Source organism: Lactuca serriola, chromosome 1, assembly GCF_051521515.1.
Source record: "Lactuca serriola cultivar US96UC23 chromosome 1, Lser_US96UC23_V15, whole genome shotgun sequence".
Classification (NCBI taxonomy): Eukaryota; Viridiplantae; Streptophyta; class Magnoliopsida; order Asterales; family Asteraceae; genus Lactuca; species Lactuca serriola.
The window spans coordinates 53,099,421-53,123,981 of record NC_136408.1 but is presented as its reverse complement, the minus strand read 5'-3'; the positions used below and the strand labels follow the sequence as shown (position 1 = coordinate 53,123,981).

Here is a 24,561-nt window from a genome sequence, read left to right as displayed (position 1 = left end):
TAAAAGTTCTTCTATGTACCACTTCAACTCTAATATCTTAACTTCAATGGTTGTTTCTAATCAATCTCAATAAACGCATTCAATGCAAATAACAAATAGCGTAGGTTGCCTATCGCGTTCCCCGTTGCTAATTGTTGAAGAGTACGATCACTGGGCAGTTAGAATGGATAGATTTTTGCTTGGCAAAGAAAAAGGTGAAGAAATTTGGAGGTTAGTGAATGAAGGTCCTCATGTTCTTGTAAGACAAGTGGTTAGAGATGTTGTTTCCACTCTCATGGTTCAAGAAGAAACTCGACCATCACCACTAAACGACATTGAGAAACTTCATGCAGATCAAGTCGCTTTCTCTGAAATGGTTTTTGGTGTACGTCCATCTCTGTTTGAGCACATTAAGTTGTGCAAATCTGCAAAAGAGATTTGGGATACACTACAAGATCTATTTGAAGGATCAGAGAACATGAATGATAAGCGTTTGACGTCTATGGTAAATGAATTTGCCACCTTCACTACCATTCCTAGTGATTATGTAGCCTCTGCATCAAAAAAATATAGGACCGTGGTGAATAACATGACTGCACATGGAGTAATCCGAACTCCTCTCGAGTACAATCTCAAGTTCATCAACAATTTAGGAAAAAGATGGGGTAATGTTAAATCTTGTCTTTAGAGTGATGGATCTCTGAAGAAACTGAAGCTCTATTAGTTGTTTGCGAACCATAAGGTCATGAATCCAACGTTGCTCAAACGTTAAGAGAACTCTTAGGAGGTCCTCGCACTTTAGTTAACTCGATCAATCCACTACATCCAAACCCATTTATTTTGGATCCTTTTGGAACCATCCCACATATTCCACATGCTTAACCTACATGACCCACTCAACCTGTTGCACATGTTCCTCTAGTTCCGAACTATACGTGTGAAGATAATTTTGATTCTAAAGTCGCTGATTTTGAACATTATTTCTAGCATCAGTTTTCACTTCTGTCCATGAAATACATAAGACCTTGGAATCCTAATCAAAAACCTCCTCAAAACAGATTTCAAGCCCCTCACCAAAGCAATCCTCAACCTTATCCCAAAACTACTGAAAATCCACCAGCTTATCAACCCAACATTACTGGTCGCTCCTTGGAAACTCAGGAAGTTCCAAACTTAGCCAAAACCAAGATTGTCTGTCATGAATGTGGTCTCGACAACCATTATGCAAAGGACTATTTGGTTGATGTTCCTCAAAAACCAAAGGTGAAATACTCTGCCTACTATGCTTGTCGAGCACAAGAACTTGCTAAAAGTGAAAAGACTTTTGTCACTACAGTTTCAAGAAATGTTGATATATATTGGTTATCTAGTGATGATGGTGAAGGAAAATATGGAAGAAACCTGTGTCTTATGGCTAAAAAGTCAATTAAGTGTAATGAAGGTTAGTGGTTTTCTTGTTCGGAAGCTGATGATGAGCCAAACTATTGCTATGTGGCAACTAACGACCCACTTGGCCGTAGCATCATCCAGTAGGAAAAATTCATGATTACTCATAATAATTTTAATTTGTCTTATTGTGAACCTCATCTAACTTAAATTCAATCAGATATGACAGATATTCATAAAGCATATGAGTCTGCCATAGAAGTTAGTGAGAAGTTGGATAGCGAGTTGACCCGTCTTAGATTATGAGTGGAAGACCGCAAGCTTAAGATTAAATCATTGGAGAGAGAACTTGTAATGGCCAAATATGACTTTATTATTCTGAATGACAAATGTGAAATTTCAATTACTGAAAGAAATTTTTTGGTTGATGATAACAAGCTTCTTAATGCTAAAATTGATAGTTTGCATAACTTAATTGATGTTCTTGAAGCTAATGAAAGAATGAATCATAATTTCCATCATCCCCGGTCCAAAGGTCTTGGAAGCGAGTTTCCGAAACCTATTGCTCGTCCCTGAAGGAACTCCAAAACTTAACGTTCATGGGAGATATTCTCAATCATTAATTCTAGAGTTCAAACCAAATACTATTACATGTCCTGATTCCACGCAATTTCCGCCTCTAATATCCATGGACCTGAATCTGTCTTCGGAATCTTCACATTGAACAGGTGGTACTGGATATTGTTTTCCTAACTCTAGTCATCTGAACAATTGTGTTATTGAGGAAATCATTCCTTAGACAAACACACATGACTTGGACAAACTTAATGACACGTATAAATTCATTTTGGGCGTCTTTTGATAGTGATGTAGATGAAGAAATTATGTATGATGATGACACCTCGTCTGATTCTTGTGTTTCTAACTCAAAAGTGGTTTCTAAGTCAAATCTAGTTTCATTTAAGCCTCGTTTCAACAATACATCTGTTTGACAAAAAATTTCAAGTCATCATGTGAATCTCGAAAGAAGCCCTAGTTGAATAAGAAGGATATTGTTCATCCAAAGGTCGAAGCTAGCAAAGCTCTAGAAAAAGAAACTAGGTTTAGGCAATACTCTAGTTTCCTTGAAAGATTCAAGAAGAAAGTACCTCAAATAGTCATTCTAGCTACTAGGAATCACAATACTTTCATGCCTGTTAAGATTCTTAAGAGACCATGTATTCATGTTAGCTCGAATATTCATAATACATCTATCAAAAGTTGTGTGAAAATTGTTACCGTTGAGACCTCATCTAAGAAAATTGACTCTCCTCGGAATGTATATACTTTTGTGTTTATTGCTACCTTGGATGGCACAATTTTCAAACCAAAACAGTTTCCAAAATCAAGCGTTCCTACGAATGCATTGAACAAAGGAAAAGATATTCAGAACACTGTTGTTCAGAAACCTTCTAAAGGATCAAATCAAAAATTTGAATGGAAAGTAAAAAGGACTGAAAACTCAATCAAAACACCTCATAACACATTCCTCTGAGGAAAGCAGTGTCTAAACAACCAATAGTTGAGTATGATTTTTGAATCAATAAAAAGAGTCTGACGTTCTGTATATTCCCCAAAGAATCTCAGAAAAAGCCTTCCGAAACACTAGCTACTCAAAAATCACAAGCTAATTACAAATCCCATACTAAAGTACCTAAGTCTAACTTGGAGCTTAAAAACTCTAAAACTCATTGATTTTTCAAGCTTTTTGTGCTTCGGAACAAGATACAATATGCTATATTGATAGAGTTTGTCCCATGCACATGAACGGCAAAAGGATTTTGTGCGTGATCTGAAGCTTGCTCCAAATGCTAGTACTTATGGCAATAATTCAAACTCCCAAATTCGAGGTTATGGCATCCTAACCAACGACAATTTCTCTATCTCAAATGTGGCTTATGTGGCTGATATCAAGCATAATCTGATCAGTGTGTCACAACTCACTGATGCAAACTGGAGAGTTGAATTCTATAAGAAGCATAGTTATTTTATGAAGATCGAAAAGAATGCCTCATCAAATTAGGTTGGATAAAAAATATGTATCCTCTAGATATCAATATGATCATTGGGAAGCCTCAATTGTGTCTTCTATCAAAATTTGTTCCTGACATAAGTTAGTTGTGGCATCGGAAGCTTGCTCATCTCAATTTTTGATACATTAGTGATCTGGTTTCTGGTGAAATAGTCTGAGGTTTGCCACTCCTCAAATTTGAAAATGATCTTCTTTGTGCTTCATGTGAATGTGAGAAGCAATGAAAGAAAGGTCATCTTATTCTAATCGAAAAGTCCATTTTGGAACCACTAGAACTTCTTCATATTGATCTATGCGGACCATCTATCTTCGAAAGTTTCGATCACAAAAAGTACATTCTTGTGATTGTTAATGTCTAATATCAAACTCTTGCTTTTGTTTAATTATGTTCTTTAAATCTTAGTTTCACTCTAGTTGTCTTTAAAAATATCAACATACTAAAAGCCCCCATTGTACTTTTATTGTTATTTTATAAGTATTTTAAAAAGAGATTTACATTGAGTAACAAATTACCAATCTCCGTGGATTTGATCCCTTTACCACTATACACTATTGTCATGTACAAGCTTTAGGGTTATTTATTTTTGTTGGCCTCGACAACCACCATAAAAGTTATAGCATAGAGGTTGTTAGTTTTTGGTCCTTCTAGACGGTCGTGAGACACATGTTTTACATGTACTTTTGTGTTCGTAGGTTGGAGTGATGTTGGTCCCTCGTTTGTGGCCAAATCAAGCATCATGTGGGAGTCAGGACGTGTTGTAGTATAATTAACACCGCTTTTACTGATTCTTGAATGAAACCACAAAGTACTTGTACTTTTCAAAGTCGAAATAGCAAAAGTGGAGTCTCGAATTTGGTGTTCTGGATGGAAGTCATGAGGCACTTAGAGCATTCGATTAATCGTGTACATAAGTATTGAACGAGGTGTTTCTCTTGGGTGAGGTAGCACTAAGGGACACTTGTCTATCATACGGTTGGATATATATAATAAAAGGTTGGCTAATATAAGGTTGAATATATCACAAAAGGTTGGTTATATAATAAAAGATTGGATTTATAGCAAAATGTTGGTTATTTTATAAAAAGGTAAATAAAATGAAATGATCGTTATATATAAATTGTGATTGTTTATATGTTATGCGGATGTTTATATGCTATACGGTCGATCATATATGTTATGTGCTAGAATTATGGTTAAACATATATGTATGTATGTGATTCAACATGTGATTAAATAATTATGATGTGCGGTTGTTTGCTAAGTGGTATTGGTTTATCACTTTTAAGCTTTATCATAAAATGAATGATTAACCCATTTGGGGTTTGTATGTTTTATGTGTAACCTCAATAAACTCGCTCAGTAGGGATGGCACTTGTTTCTTTTACCTTTTGTGCTTATGATGAGTGCATGCAACTTAGGAGTTTATACTTGGTGAGAGGAGTTACTATATGGGGTAGTTATGTTGGTTTTGATGATACCACTTTGGACACAGTTAACGTTTCATCATTTCAAACATTTACTTTTTTTATGTGTAAAATGGTTTGGAATTATGATTTTAATTTTGAAGTAATGTTGTGATTTGAAAATATTTTAAAACAAATAACTAAGTCTCCCACTAACATATTATAATAAAAAGTGTTTTAAAAAGGAACAAAATTATAGTAAAAATCACGACGTTACATGAGACCATCTCCCCTTGGTCTTACATGACTTCTCCCTCTCCTTTGGCTCAAACCGATAATCTTCTATGCTACACATCTCATCCGTTTCCTATTAACCTTGCCTATACTCATTCAATGACTACTCATGCTTGTAGCGGGATAGTTAAACCTACTTAGCATCTAAATCTTAACATTTCATATATGTCCCCTATTCCATGATCTTAATTACAGGTCATTGATGACCCTAACTGGCGTCAAGTTATGCACTATGAGTATAATGCTCCTACTGCTAATGAGACTTGGAATTTGGTACCTTGACTCTTTGGGTCAATATTATGTGATCTTTGTGGCTATTTCACCACAAATTTCATGAACATGTCTCTCTTTCTCTATCTCTCTATAAGGCACACCTCATATCTAATGGTCATAATCAATAATACAGTATAGATTGTGATGGAATGTTTAGTTTGGTTGTCAAACCGGCCACCATATGCACTATTCTAAGCCTTGTAGCGTCTCGGCTCTGGCCTATACATCATCTTGACATGAATAACACTTTTATTCACAAACATCTTCAATAGACTATTTACATTCATCAACCTTCGGGCTTTCGTGATCCACAATTTCCAAATCACGTTTTCCATCTTTAGATATCTCTCTATGGTCTTAAACATACACCAAGAACTTGGTTTCACAAATTTTCTTAGTATGATGCCTCTTTTGGATTTCAACATAATTGTAAGATTTTTGGGTATAGAAAGGCTTGGAAATTCTAAGAATCGTGTTAAACACTTTCAGATTAAAGTATTTAGATGATACTCCCAATCTTTAATCGGATAAGACTCAAAAAATTGAGAAAATAGAAGAGAGAATGCTCAAGATGTTATGAAGAAGAAGTGTACCAACCACAGATTTCGAATATGATCATATAACCAGACAAACTTCTTGTCTTAAAACTGCCACATGACAGTTTAATGTCCTAAAACTGTCCAAAACATCATAAACTAACTTAAATCCGAGTCTAGAATATAGATCACAAAATCGGGTACATTTACCAAACATCCGGATTTCTGATGCATTTTTAATATATTAAAATAACATATATAAAAAATGTATGTGCTGAAATGGCAGCTCGACCCCAGCCAGGGGCTCTGGCCCTTGGACCCCGCCAGAGGCTGCTCCAAGGGGTGCTACCCCCGGACCCCCATCGGTTCAGGGGATTCACCCCTAAATAGCAGTATACTTTCAACAAAGACAAAATTAAACAAATGTGCACTCCGCACCATACCAATTTGTTCAATAATTGTCAAAGTGACATTTATCAACAAATTAACCCCATTACACTTAAATAACATTAGTGATATAAAATCACCAACAATAATTATACCTATAGATCATTGTTTTTACTTCAGACTCCTGATGTTACAACTTACTTGTTACTTTTTTTAACGACATTATTCTTATAGCTTCATCCACAACTATGCTTCAGCAAATTATTTCACAGCTTAGCCGTGAGTTTGCAATGATAGATCTTGGACATCTAAATTTCTTTATGGGTATTTATATAGCTCTATCTTCCTCTGATATATTTCTTTCTCAATAAAAATATGCTGCTAACAATCTTGAGAGAGCTTATATGATGGACTGCAACCCATGTCGCACCCCAATAGAACCAATTTACAAATTGGATTCTTCTGGATCTCTTCTTATAGATACGACTCTTTTTCGAAAACTGTTTGATACTCTTCGGTGCCTGAACTTTATTAGAACATATATTTTCTTTCTTGTTCAATAGATGTGTTTATACCTGCATGACTCGCACTAGCAACATCTTCATGCTCTTAAGCATATCAAGTGTTATATTTATGGCATTGTTGATTACAGGTTACAGACTCACATATCATTTGCTTCCTTTATCATAGCTTACTCAAACACAGATTGAGGCAGATGCCTAGCCACTTCTCGCTTCACATTTGATTGTATTTTTTGTGACAATCTGATCATTCCATGGTCATTTAAGCGTGAGGGTACCATCTCCAGATCCAGATCAGAGTTCGAATATCCTTGTCGCACTAATGTCACATTTGAGACATCTTGGCTATACAACCTTCTTCATGAGTTGCGACATCCCACCGAGAAAACAACTAACATGTATTGTAACAATGTTAGTGCGGTATACATGTCTTCTAACCTGACCCAACTTCAGTGTATACAATATATTGACATTGGTTGTGTTAGATGAAGTGCCCAAGGACATCACTAAATTGGCCTCTAAATTGATATAACTTTATGGAATAAGAGTAAAGTCCTTTTGGGTTGTCCTCATAACCAAATAGATACAAATGATTATGAGAAAGAGATAAAAATGATTTGTTAATAATATATATGATTAGTTTATTAATTTAAAATAGTTAATAATTAATTATGAAATAATTAGAAATAGTCAAAATTAATTAATTATTAATCAGATCTAATCTTGAATTAATTCAGGATTAACTGGAATTAATTAAAGGTGCAAAGGGTGAATTGTAATTTTTCAATAATTGAACAAAAGAAGCAATTCTAGAACATCTCGTAGTGGGGATAATTTTATGGAAAGTTTAGAAGGGTTCTAAGATTATCTTGGTAGCTAATAAGTAAAGCATTTGAACTGGGGATTAAATCTAATATTTAATTATTCAAATCTTGATTTATATGCAAGTTACCTAAACTATAAATATAACCCTTAAAGCACCAAATTTCGTTCATAACCTTCATGGAATGATGAAATCTGAATTTCATCATTGTCTCATCTCTCCTTGTAAATTTCTAGTGTTTAAGAGTTTTGAGTGTGAGCCATTAGAGGTATTCACATTATTGGTTCTTGTTTTCCATGGATTTTTAAGATCAATATAGTTTGACATATCGATTATGTTAAATCTATGTATTCAAATTTAATAATTTCGATTTCATTAGGTTAGAAGTTTTGTTTCATTAAGTATATTACTATAATAGTGAAAATATCATAGATCCTTTTAGGTTGCATATACCCATAAGTGTTCATGTGAAATCCGCAAGTGTATTGTTTTATAATCTAGATAGCCTAATAAACTGTAACATCCGATTTCCAGGCATGAATTTTGATGCTTAAATCATGTGGAGTTTTGGTGGCCATGATGTGGCGGGGAGGATCACCACGACGTGGCAAGGCCTTTTGGGTCGCAATCATTTTAAGTGGCCATGACGTGGCTACGTCCCAAGCTCAAACCCTATTTTTCGAGCTTAACACCTTATTTAAAGGATGTGATGGATAGGGTTTCGTCCACCCTCAACCTCCATACCTTCCGAGTGCTTAGATCCAAACCTAATTCCCCCTCCTCCATTTTTAAGCCTCTTTATGGTGTTCTTGGTCTTGTGAAGGAAGATAGAAGTGTTGTGGAGCAAAAGAATCAGCAAGCTAACTTCATTTTAGCCTCCTTGAGCTCTTTATGGACCTTTGTAATTCTACAAGATCATATCTTTTGCTCTACCTTTCTAGATCTAGGTTTTTATGCATATTTCTTTATGTATGAGATGGTTTGAATGGTTAGGATCAATAAAGTTGGCAACTTTATTAATCCTTGAGGTTCCAAGAGGTTAGATGCTCAAGATCTGATGTGTTATGTAGTTTTGAGTCCATGCATGGGGTTTTGACCCTATTTCTCTCATTTATGACCTAGTTATGTGAAAGACATGCATGTTCACAAAGTAAGGATTTTTATGATGGATATAAGTGTGAAGAAGCGTTCTGGAAAGTTTGAGCAACTGCCGTATCAGATTTATGTTGCTCACCACGATGTAGTGAAGGGGTTCTCACGATTGTTTTGTCGTGTTGCTGCCACGATGTGGTGGCGAAGCTAGACGCGATTGTTTTGTTGGGGAATAGCCACGATGTGGCTAGTAGCCACGGTGTGGTGACCGTTGACTGTTGATTGTTTACTTTTTGACCTGGTTGACTTTTGGTCAACATAGTAGTTTTAGATAATATAGTAAGGTTTGACATTGGGTGTTTTGTAAGGTGGGGCGTAGCACCAGTTTTGCGATTGTACGAACTTTGATGTTTTCGACTTTGAGTATGAGGTGAATCTTGTCAATATACTATGTAGGATGCTAGATTGTCTTTGTGACTCTTGTATGAAAAAAATGTGGTCAGATCACAATATTTGTATGAAAGACCGAGGTTGGTGCATAACACTTGTATGTGGTTGGTGCATGACACTTGTATGAAAGACCATGATTGGTCCATAGCGGGAAAGACTACAGCTAGGTTGTACAAAGAGAAGTGATTGTAAGACTATGGTTGGATCATAACATTCACATGGGTTGAAATATACCCCTAGGGTTGGGCCCACTCTTATGCATGGTATGTGGTCTTTTGTGGAACTCATTAACCTTTGTGTTTACGATTTTATGTTTAAATGTTTCAGCTACTTTTGTTTCCAAAAGGAGGAGTCTGACTTGATCACACTGCATCTCTTGGAGTTTTCCGCACTATCTATTTTATGACTTTACTCTGATGTTTTGAGAATACATTATACTCTTATTATATTTTGAGTGATTGAATGATTGATTTTGGTTTTTAGAAAAATGAAATTTTTACCTTGTATTTTTGGAAAGTTACATTAACATCCACTTTATATGAGACAAGGTAGTTCTTGGTCATATCTAAGTTCTTTATGTCCCTTCGATAGCTTGACATGGTGACATCTTCACCAAGGGCCTTCCAAGTATTTTGTTTCATGGTTTTCATTCCGGTTTAAACATAATGACACACCTCCATATAAAACTGTTGGGGGATATTTGTTTATTTATATGTCGTATATGTATATGTATTATCACTTAAGGCCCTAGGTTAGCCCATTTTAGAGTTGTATATTCTCCTTTGAGGGTAATGAGAATACTTTCCCATTCCATAATAGAAATTAATAGTCTTGTAAATATATTATTATTATTATTATTATTATTGATATTTTGTTAACAACGAAACGTAATTGTTTTTAAGTCTTTTACCTCATTTGTTAATAATATTCAGTTTTTTATATCTCTTTAATAGTTTGTTTTAATAGTTTGATGTTTAAAAATGGTATGTGAATAAATCAAAAAAACCTGATTTAATAATGAGTTGGAAGAGAGAGATTGTTCCCCGACGTTAAATGGAGACATCTAGACTTGAGAATTAAATTAATGGTGGTCTTTGGGTGGCAGCTAATTGTTGGGTTTGGCTTTATGCCTTTTTGTTCTTGCTTATTTTGTTGAGACTTGAGAGAACTAGTTGACTTTTGGGTTTGGCTATATGCCCTTTTTTGGAATTTGTCCAAAAAAGTGTTGAGATCCAAGATCTAAATCTTAATTTATTGTTTAATAAGTGTACCGGGGCCTGGACCTCTTTCCTATTCCAAAACATATAATAGATTTGACATAATAGGCAATAGTTGTGAAATTATATATTTTAATAACACTTGTCAGTATTAGCTATTTCTTGAATATTTTCTACTTATAGATAATTACGATATGTATCAAAAAACTATAAAATAGTTGTTAATATGTCTAATGGAAACTACTTTTAAAGAAATTGCATATAAAAGGTAACTAATTATTAAAGATAATGTATCACAGTTGAAAAACCAATATAGTCTTAAGTTTTATTAACCATTGCAATATTGGTTGAAACCGACTATTTGACTTATTTTCAAATTTTATTAAACCATGGATGGTTTTACTGAAAAATTGTTTTTACCTAGTTTTACTGATCATTATTAGTCCCTTATGTATTTATCAAAATTACCTATAAAACGAAAAGAAATTAATTACCTCCAGGTTCTTGGAAGTTGTGCCTTCAACGGAAACATGTGATATCAACTGCAGTTACAGGAAATAACTTGATAAGCATGAGTTATTTTATGACAGATAACTGAATGGAAGCTGGGAAGAAATGGACTGTCTTACAGCACGTTCATGTCTCCATTGAGATTCCACCGTTTTCTCAAGTTCCATGACAACCACCCCTATGTTTGGGCATTGTGATGGCTTTTCCTTCAAGCAGTAGTATGCTATTTCTGAGAAGATTCGAAACGATTGTGGATCCATTTGTTTCCATAGACCCTGATCAATCATACCATCTAGTCTTGTCTCTTCATATTTGGATATGAACAATGCACCAAATGACGCGTTACCCACATCCATGTTTCCGCATAGTACTTCAATTAATACTTTGCCAAACGAACTCATTAAGCTTTCATTCCTTTGAGCTGCTGTCTGCTTCTGGGAAAGTTCAAAACCAGATAGTTTTGGTTCCCAGTTGTCATCTAACAAAATCTTTGAACTCCTGATATCACAACGTATGACGCCAAAATCGCGTGGATTATCACAATAAATGTAACTCAAGGCGTACGCAACACCAACACAGATCTGCAATCTTTTCATCCATGTTAGCTCCGGGTTTCGTAGAAATGTGTCGAGACTTCCCTTTGCCTCATGGTATATGATGATCATGCCAACTTCATCACAAAACCCAAACATAGAGACAAGATTTTTATGCTTGAGTTTTAAAATCTCCTTCAGGAACTCAGTAACTCTGTCCCTATGCTCATGATCAAACCTCTGTGCTACAATATCAATTTGTTGGTTGGACCGCATGAGCTTTCCTTTGTAAGCCTTTCCCATTAATGCACTTTCTTCAATAAGATTTGCATCAGAAAAGTTGTTGGTGGCGGATACTATCTCTTTAAATGGGATTTTTAAGTGAGCAAAGTCTTCGTAGGAAGATGAAGAAGACATGATGTTTGTTTTTATCAAGTAAATCTGAGACCAAAAAAGAGGGAGGGGAGAACAAACGAACTGAAGGGCAGAAAAGGTTGAATGAGGGTTGAAGGTTGAGACGCAAAATCTGAAGTATTGATGATTCTCTAGTTCTCTATATTACTATATAGACCTAGTCAACCTCTATCTCTAATTTCCTTTTTTTTTTTTTTTTTTTTAATCCTAATATGGTACATCGATAAGCTACGGTTATTATGGTCGCTTTCAGTCACCAAAATGGGAGGATAAATTTAGAGAACCGACCATAATTTTCACTTGTATATCAAAATATCACCTCATGAAATGGTCAAATGCAAAACAAATGGATGTACCACAATGTTTTCGCAACCGGACCGGTCATCATACTGTTCATTTTGTAGATTCGATGCTTCAAACTAAGAACTGAAAACCAGAAAACGAATACTACTATTCGGTTCCAACCGGTTCCATTTCCGATTCGGTTCGACTTTATTAAAAAATTTGCTATCTAATAAGGTGTTCGGAACAGAAAAAAAAAACAAAACAAAAAACAAAAACCGAATAAGCCTTAAACTAAGAACCGCAAACCGAACCGAAATGACTTAATGGGTCCTTATTTGGTTCTGGATCTGATTCGAGTTTGTTTTTTCGGTCCAAACCCTTATTCCAAATTGGGTTAATCATTATTGTAAATTCAGTTGAAACATAATATTCATTTTTTAGGCTAAGGGGAATGGTAACACTTCTAACATCTTGCCACGTCAGCCTTTTAAGTGACAAGTGTTATGTTATTTTTTTCTCTTAGCACCTAATTTTTAGCATTTGGTAAAGAATGGTAACTTTTCTAGCACTCCTATCACTCTACTTTTTAATTGGTTAAAAAAAAGTTTTTTTTTTAATTAAATAAAATGAAATTTGTTTGGATCCATTGAATGAAAATGTAGCAAATCACAATCTAGCAAAATTCCTTCTCTCCTCTTGCCAAGCAATTAGTGACTTTTATTTGACAACCCCCAGTGAATGTCACCTAAGGAGTGTCAGGGGCGGTGTTTCAAGCTCGCTAGCAAGACCTGTGGCGATCTCAACTATGCTTATTCTTATTATAGACTAGGTGTAAGATTCATGTATTACATGGGTTTAATTAAAATAAATAAATATAAAATTTTAACAATTTAAAAAGTTTGAATTTATAAGAAAAATAAGAAAAATTTGAATTATTAAAATTAATGAGACTTTAATGTATTGAATACATTACATATATAATCTTTTTTTAATAAATACTTTACATATATATTGTCTTACACATTAAATGTAGAATTTTAATTTAATAAAATGAAAAATACAATAAAATTACAAGTGGAAAATAGAAAAATTAAAAATTCTAAAAAATGGCATGTGTTCAAATGAAGAAGAAGAGGACATATGGCAAAGTCATTTTCATTTATTAGGGAAGATATCCGCATGAAAAAATAATTTTTAAAAGATAAAATACTCAAAAGGCATCAAAAGATATCCATATGAAAAAATATTTTTTATAAGATAAAATACTCAAAAGGCATCGAAAGATATCGTAGAGATCATTGACAGTAAGGATCACATTGATTGATTCATACTCCGAGTCAACATTTGTGATTACACCATATCCGTCTCATAAATCATTTAAAAACAATATTCCAGTTTATTTTAATAGTTTTAGATTGCAAACTCCTTAATTTCATACAACGTCATAAAAATAGAAAAAAAGTGATATATATATATATATATATATATATATATATATATATATATATATATATATATATATATATATATATATATATATATATATACACACAACTATAGCCGTTTATCCGTGCCAAGCGACCGGTGTGAATAGCTTTTTCAAAAACTAATTTCTATAAGCGATTAGTTTTTTTGCGCAACAAAGATATTTCTTTTCCTTTTTTTGACCTCCTGCATATAAATACGGTACTATATGATTTACATATTTTTTAGTATTTCTATTTAAAAGCATGAACATTATTATATGATTTACATATTTATAGTATTTTTATTTAAGAGCATGAACCTTAACAGATATACAGAGAATCCTCCTTAATAAATCAAAATCTTTTTGGCACATGTCATTTTTCTCCTTAATTTGGATACATGACATTTTCTTGAATTTTTTATTTTTCACTTGTCAATTTATTGTATTTTTCATTTTATTAAATTAAAATTTCATATTTAATATGTAAGGTAATATATATGTAAGATATTTATTAGAAAGTGTTTATATATGTAATGTATTCAATAATGTATTAAAGCCTCATTAATTTTAATAATTCAATTTTTTTTTTTAATTTTCTTTCAAATTCAAACTTCTCAAATTGTTAAATTTTCATATTTAATTTTTTCTAAATAAACTCATGTAATACATGGGTCTCACACCTAGTATCTAATATATTATACCAGATTATTTATCATCAATTGCTTCCATGTAATCATCCTTTTTTAATTAAACTTACATGATTTTTTTATTAATTAAAATTTTTGGGCATAAAACAAATTTAACGATTTAAGAAAAACTTAGACCAAACTAACCTCATACCATTCTTTTGTAAAGTGAGTGAATCACCCACTCATCTGATGTTTCGTCATGGCTTGTTAATTTAGCTGGGATTTATGCAGGTCCATCATACCTTCCTATCTAAGATTTAGAATGATGGTTTTTGGTTAGTTTAAACCTACCTGAACCACCTTTATTTGGTATTTTTACTTGAACTAACATATGACCTTAATGCTTGTATATCAATTTTCAGACCATAATAAATTGTCAATATTTGAAATGATCAACTTAAAATTAACTTCACTTGTAAATTAAAAAGTTGTTTTCTAGGATAAATTGCATAAAATAGCATCGTACATCTCTTGTTTCACTAAAATAGGCAACATACTTTAAGTCTTTAGCTTTTAACCATGATAACATCATACTAACATATATTTACCTATAGTAGCAACATTTAATTGATAAAGACCATAATTGGCATGCAACAAAAATAGGATGCTATAATTGTGCATACTTTCATTATTTTAGCCAATAATAGAAACATAGTTAAATTTCTTTATCTAAAAACCGAGCTTCAAGAACATTAAGGGTAAGCATCTGACTCTTCTCATCTCCCATTAGCTCTCTTTTTGGGTTTTCCACCACTACAACCATTTTTGAAAATCCACAAACAAAATATAATAAAGAGTAATTTAATTCAAATGTCAATACGATGTATACATAAAGTACACCTCAATTTATGTGTATGATAATTTATAATTAGAGAAAATAGGAAAGAAATTTACTTGGAATAAGTTTCACATGAATGCATGAATACTTTGTTATCAAAGAAAAACCATCTCTTCTTGGCCTTTTTCAATCACCTAAACACCAAAAAACCGATTTAGTAACCAATTAATAGTCATTATTATTTTTAGAGGATAATTTTCATATGAAAATATCATTTAAGTTTTAGCATCTATGCCTTACATTGAATGCCCATGATTTAACAAAACTTAGAAGTAACTCATGAATTTCCTCCATTAACTCGTTAAAATGTGATTAGATATAATAATTACACTTTAACTACAAAATTTAAACTTTAATTAAACGTGATTAAAGAAAATTAGTACTACAAAATTAAAATATGACAGTCAACTTTAAATGCTTCAAAGAGCTCGTGGATGTTATGTGTTAATATGTTATATGCTTTATAAGAAAATCTATAACCAAAATCATATTTTTTTTCGTTAAATCAAATCAATGTACGAAATGCCTATATATGCATTTTTTGTTGTGAAAGCAAAGCATGCACATTGACAGCAAAAACTCTATTTGTAGAAACCGTATTGTCGACCCAGAGTAGCCTACATAACAAACAAATTAACAAACATTAATGGAAAACACATAATACACATGTAGAAAGTGGAAATTTCTGGTACCATCATCAAAATTACAAACGATTGGTTGCACTAATTAATAGTGAAAAGTACCAATATCACATTACTATTAATCAATTTAATGAAATTGTTTAAACCATAAATAGGATACAACTCTACAAGTTTGGCATCTTCCAAGCAGTACACTCATAATAAAGGCAGAGAGCAAAGAAGTCGGCACACTTAAGCACTAAAAAACCAAGTTGTAAAGAAGAGCAACATATGGGAAAACCAACATCCTACAAAATGACACAAATGACGCATTAGGAAAGTTTTTCTTCAAAAAATCATTTGTCAAAAAGTCAAAATGAAGAGATCGGAATCTCATTTCTAGATGACTCAAAAAATAATAAAAACCAAAGGTTAAGAAGATACAATAGCAGTAAGTATCAGGGAGTTCAAATTTTTACCTTTTCTGTCAAGTTAATCTAACAATGATGTGATATGGCCTTGTATCTTCTTAATGGTTCTCTATTTACACCCTGAGAACCCAAAATATGTTAAAAACAATGACAAAATGGAGTAATAAAAACCATAATAAAAGCTAACCAGTTATAAAAAAAAAAAAAAAATTAAGTTATATTACTCACATCTACAAATCCTAATAGAATTTTAGAAACATATGGAGAAGCCACCTATCTCCTCCTTCTCAGGGTTGCGGAGATAACATGATCCCACATCCAGCTTCAATGATCTCTCTGATAACGTCTTTATATAATCATTCACTTAAAATATTTTCATATTCTTAAACAATGTCATAATTGAGAAAGAGAAAAAAAACACTAATTATCACACTCAGAACAATCTGTAAGTCGATCATAACAAAAAGATTTGTTTTAGAACTCGTAAACATCTTACTGGTATTCATCAAGCTCTACTAAAAAATAAGAACAAATAAAAATCTCTGAGAAGATATAGGGAAAATGGGGAGAAAGAAAGAGATCATTGAGGTAAAGAGGGATAAAAACAAACACCTAAAGATCTTCAATCACTTTTTAAGGGTGATCACAACATCTACAGCTCAAAAACTATCCGAAAGCTTGAATTTATTTTTCTGGAAGCAGGTCTCAAGATGACCTCCAGATCTCATGGCATATACAAAAAAATCACTTGGGCTGCAAAACGCCATGGTGAAATATTACCCTTATGCCAAATTGAAGCAGACAAATGAAAAACAATAATTTCTAGGGTTAAAATATTATCAGATTTGTTTCTGTATGTGTTCACCGATCTGGTGACAATGGTATTGGAGCATTAGGCGGTGCAAAATGGTATCAGATAAGTCATCTAGTAGAATGAGAGGTTATTTTAGAAATGAGAGTGTATTATAATAGAATGAAAGTGTATTCTAGTAGAATACACTCTCATTCTTCATATTCTATGCAACTTTATTGTATTTTAAGTGAGTGGGTCCATAAACAAAACACGAACCCATACATGAAAACCTATATGTGAATTCATTCTGAAAGAATGTTATTGCTGATATTAATGACGAAAATAATTAGTTTCCATAAAAAAGATAATTATAATTATAGATATCATTTAATATAGATACAATTTTGAAAATCATTTAACATTTATCTTTATTTAATTAAATAATTATTTAATTCTACTAAATTCCTATTGGTGCATTTAGCACACAATATATGTCAAAACACATAAACTTAGCTCTCTCTCTCTCTCTCTCTCTCTCTCTCTCTCTCTCTTTTTTTTTCTTTCTTTCTTTCTTTCTCTCTCTCTCTCTCTCTATATATATATATATATATATATATATATATATATATGTGTGTGTGTGTGTGTATGTGTGTGTGTGTGAGACAACCCGAAATTTCTATCTTGTACAATCATTCAATTCAATCAAAGTCAGACTTGTTTTTGCTATCTTTCAACATTGTTAAGGTTCTGTTTGAGTGTTCTAAGCCTAGTACCTTCAAGAAGGAATGTTAGGAAGTATATTCTAGAGTTCAGTGTGCAGCATACAAGCCGGAAAACTCCAAGGATTGGAGTTTACGACCGTAAACCCTTTGCCGGCCGTGAACTCACCCGATAAATATGATACTTCTTCATTTTGCACCAATTTTTCCACTTCCAAGTCAAGAAAAGTCAACTCTCTCTCAACTATTATCAAGCTTTCACCTTGATCTTCCAAAATATCTTCAAGTATTCAACATTCTCACCAAGAACACGTACTTGTTCATGGACTGTGAACCCCTTCCCAAGCCTCAAAAATGATCCGCTTGTGCCAGAGACCTCACTTGACACTTAGCATCTTAAATCGATCTTACATTCATATCACTCACTACAGGTGAGTTCATACCCCTTAACTTATCTTTTAAATGATTTTAAATGCTTTTATGGGGGAGGGGGGATACAAGTTGAAAACATTATAGTTATTATATCAATCACATGTGATTAATGACTATCAAACAAGTGGATTTTCCTATACTTCAAACTGTTCTTCAAACAAGTTCTTCAAGACATTTCATAAACTGACATCAAGTCATCTTTTACCATTCAAATGGTTAAAATTCCTTTTTATGTTAAACTCTTTTTTATGCTAAGCTCGTTATCAAACTCTTTTAAACTTATATATTGTCAAAATCATGTCTATATAGCTATAGTTATATAAGTAAAGTTGAAAGGGCTTAGGACTGATAACTCACTTTATTTCCTATTCCTTGTTTGGTTGTGGACTTAGGGTATCCACTTATCTGTCCGAGTGTCATTTGAATCTAAGTTATATATTATGTATATATGTATATATATAAAAGTTCTTACATCAGTTCAACACCTTTGAGTAGCAAAGGTGTGCAAACATACTTAGTCATTCAAACAACATTTCTAGTAAACTATAATAGGTATAGTTTAGGGAATTACTACTCACTATTTCTAGTACAATGAAACATGCAAGAGTCAGTTCATTCATGAGTCAATACAAAGCTACTATCATGAGAAACAGAAAGAACACACTATGATAAGAAACTAAGAGAACATACTATACACTAGAACAGAGAGAACATACTATACACTAGAACAGAGAGAACATACTATACACTAGAACAGAAAGAACATACAATACACTAGAACATACTATACAAACACTAGAATACTATAACATTAATGTGAGCCACTACTTCATGGCATGGCAATCTACTGTTGTGTCATGTTTTGTAACTAGAGTCTCCTAGAGGGAGAGCATGAATTTGTGTAGAGATGTATACGGGACTGACTGTCCTACACCTTGTTGCCAGCTACAGTGGGACCTGCAGGTCTACGGGTGACGAATGTCATACCATTTCGACGTATTTTATCATCGTGTTTTACTAGTCAATCAAGTATGGTTACAACCTCATCACATTTTACCTTAATTAACAAATGGTTTAAGGTAGTTAGTACATTGGTAGTTACTTATATACAAGACTATAATACATCTTTATTCTCCCATTGCATTCACATTATGATCTTCTCACATAAACGGTAATGTAAACTATATTTTGGTAATGATAGTCATACTTGGGAATATTGCACACTTTTACAAACAAACAACATTCAGAACATTCGGGTCTTGGTAGAAGACAACAGTTTTAGTAGAGAATATAGGATTTTCTAGGGGATACAAGCATTTACTACAAACACTTTACAAACATTTACAATAAACATTTACAAACACTTTCATACAAACATTGACACTAAAATACTTATGAAATCACCAACTTTAATGCTGATCTACCCTTTCAAAATAACTTATAATCTCAGGTCACCAGTAGACAGGTACCGATGACCTGGTTTTTAGAAGACAGAGCTTTCAAGACTTGTCTTTATTTTGATTATCCATTTTTGGTGTCTTATAAACTATACACAGAACACACTTGTATTAAAATTATATTATTAATGCAATGGATGATGTTGTTGCTTGTTTACTAATATGCATTGTTGTGATACTCTACATGACGTCCTCCGCCCTAGAACATTTCTGCTGTTCCTTTTTTGGGGTGTGACAGATTGGTATCAGAGCTTTGTTTATAGTGAATTGAGCATATCAACCCATAAAAGATATACAAACTATAAACACATCGAGATTAAAATACTCTGACCAAGAGTTTATACTTTTAAATAATAAAATATTTAACCGAAGTATACATACCTGCATTCATACTAAAATCAGTGTCACTAGGACAGAACAAAAGTATTGTAGTTGTTGGACAACACAAGTAAGCTTGGGGACATATAATCAGATATGGGAGTGATATAGCCTGATCAACTATATCTTTCCGAGAAGTGATTAACATATGCCTAGGAGTGGTTGTGGTGTAGTAGCAAGTCTAAAATTTACCAACACTACTACAATGAAAACATTAGAACAGAACATAAACTTAAAATACTATAGGAGTATTTTGTGTTACTATAATTACTTATTTGAGAACTAAAGGTCTTTATTAGTAAATCAAACTCTTGCTAGGTGGATACGCTAAGGTTATATGTGACTATGGTGTCATGGACTTAGAATACGTGATCTTTGCTTTATTTCATGTTCCTTGTTTGGTTGTGGATTTGGAGTTAGGGTCACTTATTCGAAGGTCTATCCTGTTTTGATTACATGTAACTGGTATGCACTAAGCAAGTATTGAAGTAACTAATAAAGACCATCCTATAATTATCTTAATTACTATATCTATTAACTATCTTTTTCATCCCTTTTCTCGCATAGATATCATGGCTGGATTCAATCTCCCTGGCGACCCGTACTTCCCCAACCAAGGTAACGGTGGATGGCTCGATGATGAGCCCGAAGAAAATCATCCAATCTCTTTGGATGATGACTTCGCAGAGAACTTTCCGAAGGATTCTGACTCCGAGCCAGAAGTCAATGATTTGCCTTTGGTAGCTCCAATCCCGAATCCTAACCCTCGTCCGGCTTTTCAAGGCCTGACGCCTCTGTGGGCGGAGCACTTGGGTGCATGGAGTCAGGAGCAGGGTCAACCTATGCCATACAACAGAGATAGAAGCTTCTACAACCTGAGCGAGGGAGGCTCAATAGACAGAGTCCTACCTATCATGGTTTGTAGGGTTGCTCTTAATGAAGAGCAGGGTAGGACAATCATCAACCAAATCATGGAGGTTGATGCCAATACGGGAGTTAATATAGCCCGCATCATTCGTCTTGAAGATGCTCGTGAGAGGTCTATAAGAGACAATGAGGCCCTGCAGCAAGAGCTTGCTGCAACTCGGGCTGAAGTCATAGAGCTCCGAGTATGCCAAATGGTATATGAACGACACCTTCTTGACTTGGAGCATCAGCTGGCAAGCTTGAGGGTTTGCCCGAGGGGTAACCGTCGCTGGCAGAAGATGCTCTACTCATCCTTTATTTTGGTTTAAGGAATAGCCTTCGTATCTATGCTCTATGTAGCACTTTTCCCTGTAAATATTCCTAACTTTATAGTATTGTTGCTAGGTCTTTATGCTGTCAAAAATTTCTCATTTTGGTTTGAAGTAAGACCTACTTCTAGGTCATTTTTCCCAAACTTGTTACGTCATTAATGCCAATATTATTGACAGTCATCTAATCTTGTGGTAAATCTGTATCCAAGTACTTTCGTGTTTCTACTGTTTATACCAATCATACTCTCATCTATTTTGTTGGACTATGGAGAGTTAGAGGGTGTTTGTTTTTTTCTCCGCAGATCTGTGTGATCTCTTCTGTCTGCGCAGCGCAGACCACGCGCAGACATAAAGGTTTATAGTGCGTTTGTTTTTCTGAAGTCCCCAGACATAAAAAGGTCTGCGCGAGGTCTTCATCACACAGACATGGGCCAACCACTTCTAAAGTCTGCCAAGTGTTTTAACTTTAAAAAAAAGACGCGTTCATTTTTTTTTCGCCTCCATCTTTCAGACTTCCCACTGTCGACACCTCACTCCATCTTCGATCTAGCACCGCTTGTCTACCATCAATGACCTCCGATTAGCACTAGCCAAGGCCTCCCTCCACTCCGATCGCCGGCCTCTTCTTCGATCGTCGCCTGCTCTTCGATCGCAAGCGTACCGACGACCACTAAACGAACAGGTTTGTAATCATTTTTTTTTCACTTCAAACATAAAATTGAGGATTAATCTTGCTGGAAAAACTCTCTAATGCACTGAAAACAAAAGAAAGGCTTGCACCTCTTGTTTCTGATTTAATGAATAAATAAATAAATAAGTCTTGTGAAATCAAATTTTGTTGGGTAAATATATTATGAAATCAGATTTTTTTTCTGGTTATATGGTTGTTGAAATTGTTTTGATTGTTGTTATGCTGCTTAGTATGATATTTGGTCTCAATTTTGATAAATTATGTATGGTTGAATTGATCTAAATGGAGCAAAAATTAGTTGATAATCACAGCACGCCAACTGTTTGATTAAAGTCTTCAAAGATGCTAAACTTTTTATTTCTAGTTATTTCAAAGTTATTTATTTCTAGTCATTTCAAGCACCTGTTGCAAGTTGCATTGGTTATACGATCAAGAACATCTAACTTGGTGTTATCTTTTTTCTAGGACTCAATGATCTCTCCCACGGAATGCTAAGTTGTAGTCATTTCAAGCACCTGTTGCAAGTTGCAAGCTGCATTGGTTATACCAAAGATTCTTTTCTATTCATCTTTTGTGTTTAGTTTACATGTAAAACAGTCCCAATTTTTGGTGTTTTGAAAGTTGTAATGAATGTAATTGTAACAAAAGTGTGATTTTACTTCAATTTTAATCACCTTTTGATTGTTGATCAAACTTTATAAACATTATCTTTAACATCATTAGCTTACAAATTTTATATGAGGTTTAACATGATAGTTTGATGTTGTAAAAAATTATAAAAAAATGTTGTTTTGGTTGTAAGAATTATATTTCAATATTAAAAAATTATTTAAATTTTAAAGTTTAAAAACTCTTTTAAGTTCAAAAAAATTGGTTTATTTAAACATTATTTGATTTTAACAGCCTGCAGTCGTATAAAAACAAACAATCTTCTTATTGCAGACTGCAGACGTTTGGTCCACCTCTTCTGCTGCAGAGGCTTGCAGATGTGGTCCGCAGACTACAGACATTTTGGCTTCAAAAAAACAAACAGCACCTTAGTTCATGGACCACTCTCATTATACTTGCAATTGATTCTTATTATCATCTTCATCTTCTTAAACTTTTAGTTGAACGATGCCTCCTCAAAGAGTGACAAGGCGTAATCTACCTATAACTCCAACGCAACCGCCTCCACCTCCTCCACAATACAATCCAACAGTTATCCAAGCTGCGGTGAATGTGGTTGTCACGACAGCCCTAGCTCAGTTCAGTGCTAGTGGAACTAGCACAAGTGAAACGACTGTGCATTCCACTCAAGGTGATGCTTCAATGCACTCTAGGGAGTGCTCGTATAAGGACTTCACCAACTCCAAGCCCAGGTCCTTCAACGGGACTAGCATAATCATTGCCCTCTCGTAATGGTTCGAGAAAACATAATCGATCTTTGAGATCTGTTCCTGTCCGGAAGGAAGCAAAGTTAAATTTGTTGCCTGCACCTTCGCGGATAGAGCCCTGACGTGGTGGAATAGCCATGTCAAGTCACTAACTCTAATAGTGGCTAATGTTATGGGTTGGGAAGCTCTGAAGGAGCTCATGATAGAAGAGTACTGCCCGAGGGGCGAAGTTCAGAAACTTGAACAGGGACCCTGGAGCATGACCATAAAGGGCTCTTACATAGTAGCCTATACTGCCTGATTCAGCGATCTGGTGGCACTATGTCCGGGAATGATCCCTACTGAGGGAAAGAAGATAAAGAGCTATATCTGGGGGCTAGTACCTCCATTTCAGGGGAATGTCTTAGCTTCAAACCCCACTACCTTCGATAGTGCCAAGCGATTGGCACAGCAGATGTGACAATCCGAAACTTCCACCCGGTACATCCGGTCAGTTAATCTAAGTTAAACTCGTTTCTTTTAACTCCTAACATTGCTTAAGGGTTCATTTAAGCGTTCTAAACTTGAGTACAACCAAAGTCGAGATTAGGAACGAATCAGCAAGTCAAATAGTGACGAGATCGAGCCATACATCCCTTTTAGAGGAGTGTACGGCTGCACACATGGGTGTACGGCTGTACACACCCCTCATGGCCACACACCCACCCCTATATAAAGGGTAGACCCCTTTCCCTTCATTCCTTTCATTCCTTGGAAGCACACTACTCCTTTTCTCTCAAGATTCTTCAACCACAAAACCCCATCAAGCCTCAAAAACATGAGTTTTCCATCACCTAGCTTATCATACATGAAGGACCTATTGATCTAAGCCTTGAATCATCATGTTATTCATTCTTTAAAGGAGTACGGCCACACACCTTCATAAGGAGGGTCGTACACTCCTAAAAGTCCCTCCATAGTGAGAGTTGGACTTCCATATTCGAGTTGGACATGAACCTAGCTTTGTTGCACCTTGGAATTGACATTTTGGGCATCTTCATGTGGGGTGTACGACCGCACATAGTCTTGTGCAGAAGCACACTCTCGTGTGCGACTACACACGCCCTAGGACCACAAACCCACTTTTAGGACCCTTAACTTGCATTACAATCGAGTATAGACCTAGAACACTTCATGGATATAAGTATGGACCTTGAAAACACCACAAAGGCACCTTCCATCATGAGTGTACGACCACATTTCCCTTGGACCGCACA

At 34.4% G+C, this 24,561-nt stretch overlaps 1 protein-coding gene across 1 annotated transcript in view; it reads right to left on the bottom strand.

Moving 5' to 3' along the window:
• LOC145088580 (uncharacterized) overlaps positions 1 to 12,056 on the bottom strand; it is a 33,998-nt gene extending 21,942 nt beyond the window's left edge. The window contains exons 1-2 of the mRNA XM_079026953.1: positions 11,063 to 12,056; positions 10,928 to 10,975 (exon numbers count right to left, since the gene is read on the bottom strand). Of these exons, the coding sequence (XP_078883079.1) occupies positions 10,928 to 10,975; positions 11,063 to 11,893 (879 nt within the window). The 5' untranslated portion in view covers positions 11,894 to 12,056. The remainder of the gene's footprint in view (positions 1 to 10,927; positions 10,976 to 11,062) is intronic.
• Positions 12,057 to 24,561: the final 12,505 nt, after the last annotated feature.